At 34.2% G+C, this 2,629-nt stretch overlaps 1 protein-coding gene across 1 annotated transcript in view; it reads right to left on the bottom strand.

Annotated features, from left to right (window-relative positions):
- Positions 1 to 41: 41 nt before the first annotated feature.
- Positions 42 to 2,629, bottom strand: part of LOC115926499 (fibropellin-1-like) — a 44,098-nt gene continuing 41,510 nt past the window's right edge. The window contains exons 28-29 of the mRNA XM_030991262.1: positions 1,707 to 1,823; positions 42 to 115 (exon numbers count right to left, since the gene is read on the bottom strand). Of these exons, the coding sequence (XP_030847122.1) occupies positions 42 to 115; positions 1,707 to 1,823 (191 nt within the window). The remainder of the gene's footprint in view (positions 116 to 1,706; positions 1,824 to 2,629) is intronic.

Here is a 2,629-nt window from a genome sequence, read left to right as displayed (position 1 = left end):
GACATCTATAAATAAGAACATACTATATCAGTAAACATCTTTCACCGATACATGTTGACCAGATCATTACAGGTACCCCCATTCCGACAAGGATCATCGAAACACTCATTGACATCTGAAAATAAGAACATACTATATCCGTAAACATCTTTCACTGATACATGTTGACCAGATCATTAAAGGTACCTCCATTCAGACAAGGATCATTGAAACACTCATTGACATCTGAAAATAAGAACATACTATATCCGTAAACATCTTTCACTGATACATGTTGACCAGATCATTAAAGGTACCTCCATTCAGACAAGGATCATTGAAACACTCATTGACATCTGAAAATAAGAACATACTATATCAGTAAACATCTTTCACTGATACATGTTGACCAGATCATTAAAGGTACCTCCATTCAGACAAGGATCATTGAAACACTCATTGACATCAGAAAATAAGAACATACTATATCAGTAAACATCTTTCACTGATACATGTTGACCAGATCAATACAGGTACCTCCATTCAGACAAGGATCATTGAAACATTCATTGACATCTGAAAATAAGAACATGCTATATCAGTAAACATCTTTTGTTCATGCAATGGTAAATTGACATTTATCAAATCATTGCAAGTACCCCCGTTTACACAGGGATCACTGAAACATTTGTTGACATCTGAATACCAAGAACATGGCTGAACAGTAAACAGCGTCCATTCGTTAAAAGGCAAATTAGTATTGATAGGTGTTTACTAGATCATTGGAAGTGCCTCCATTCATATAGGGATCACTTTGAAAAAATCATCAATAGTGATCTGTCAGTTTATGACAGGTTCAGTGACCCATTCAAAAGTATATCAAGTGTCTCTCCAAGTTTCTCTCCAAGTTCCTCGGTCTTGAGCCAATCGTTTCATCGTTTCATACCTATCATTGGCTGAAAAAATACAATGACATAATCCTAATTGAAACCAAACAAGCAAATCATTATAGGTATCTCCATTGAGACGAGGATCACTGAAATACTCAATTTTCCCCTTGGATGTCCTGAACAAACATATTGGTCTGTATTTCATCCCTCAAAGAGGAAGTCCACCCTGATATCAGGTTGGTTTTAACCACTTGGCTGCGGGCCACGTACATTTACGTGGTCTAGGTCTTGCATGCCCTGTGCGCACCACGTACATGTACGTGGTTAGGGCATTGCACTTTCAAGACCATAGCACTGCACACTGCCTAGCCCTACTGTGTAATTAGCACTGCAATGATGTTATACAAGTTGTTAATTTTTTAACATGCAATAAATCAAATATTTCCTATCATTCATTCACCCTAAATGTAATTATTGCAAATGTGTTTTTATATAACCCCTGTATGACACAAATCTTTTCCGTCATCAATTACTAAGAAAATGAAAGTTAATGATATTTCTTTACAGAGCATATTGGAGAGGAGCTCGCAAGCTACGTCACAGTGATGCCAATTTGTGTTTCAATAATGACAACTTGAACAATTCAAAACTTTCCTATTTTCAATTGTATATTGCTCAACCATTGCACTGCTTAATTTGTTGTTCTAATTTTTCTGCTGTTATTAAAACCAAGTTAATATCTGGTTGGACTTCCCCTTTAAATCATGAAGCTAGAATAAAATGGATATGAATGTTGATACACCCCTACTGAATAAAGAATGATTCAAGTTAACTTACCCAATTCACAATTTCCCCCAACATATCCCGGGACACAGTGGCATGAGTACACGTCCTCACTTAACCCAACACATGTTGCACCGTTCTGACAAGGGGTTTCCGCACAGGGAGATAAATCTGAGGATATGAATAAAGAAAGGAAAACAAATTGAAAAATACATCTTTCCTACCAACTGAATCTAACAAGAAGATCACACATATATATATATAGAGAGAGAGAGAGAGAGATAGAAAGAGTATAATTTGTATATCTTTAATCAACAAAACAAACAAAAATTCTTTTGACCCCTTGTACTCATTAAATTCATGCCTAAAAGAAACATCTGATCAGAAGTGATACTGTAATCTTATTAAGGTAGCTTAGCGAAATATAGGCACGAAGAGACAAATCCAGAACACAAAATGCATCATTATTGGAAATCATAATTTCATCACAAAGAAGAAGACCCACATCATTATGATATGGAACTGGTAACCAATACATATACCATTCAATGAGGCTTAAATATTGTTAGCTAACCATTCATTCAGTTATGTCAAAAACTAAATTTTAATTAACCAACGTATTAAGTAAATAATCATGTCTCGAGGTTGTTTTTTGTACATAAAAGTACAGAAATGAAATTAATCTTTAATATGTCCAACAAACAAGCCCCTTAATTTCTACATCAATTATATACCCATACTTACCTAACTGACTGAAAAAAATAAATGTCATGTATGAGTCAAAGCATACATTTAGTATGTTTGCATTTTCCCTTTGTGCATATAGCATATTTCAATAAATTTTGTCAGTATATTCAGCAAGAATATAGAGAAATATAAGCTGCATTATAGCAAAGTAATATGATCATCAAGAAGATGATAAAGGAAAGAGAAATCAAGTAAACTTAATCAAATATAATATTTGAAAGTCTTAAAAG

The sequence above is a fragment of the Strongylocentrotus purpuratus genome, unplaced genomic scaffold, assembly GCF_000002235.5.
Source record: "Strongylocentrotus purpuratus isolate Spur 01 unplaced genomic scaffold, Spur_5.0 spur5_scaffold_2, whole genome shotgun sequence".
NCBI classification, from domain to species: Eukaryota; Metazoa; Echinodermata; class Echinoidea; order Camarodonta; family Strongylocentrotidae; genus Strongylocentrotus; species Strongylocentrotus purpuratus.
The sequence above is the reverse complement of the archived record's forward strand: the minus strand, read 5'-3'. Positions and strand labels throughout refer to the sequence as shown.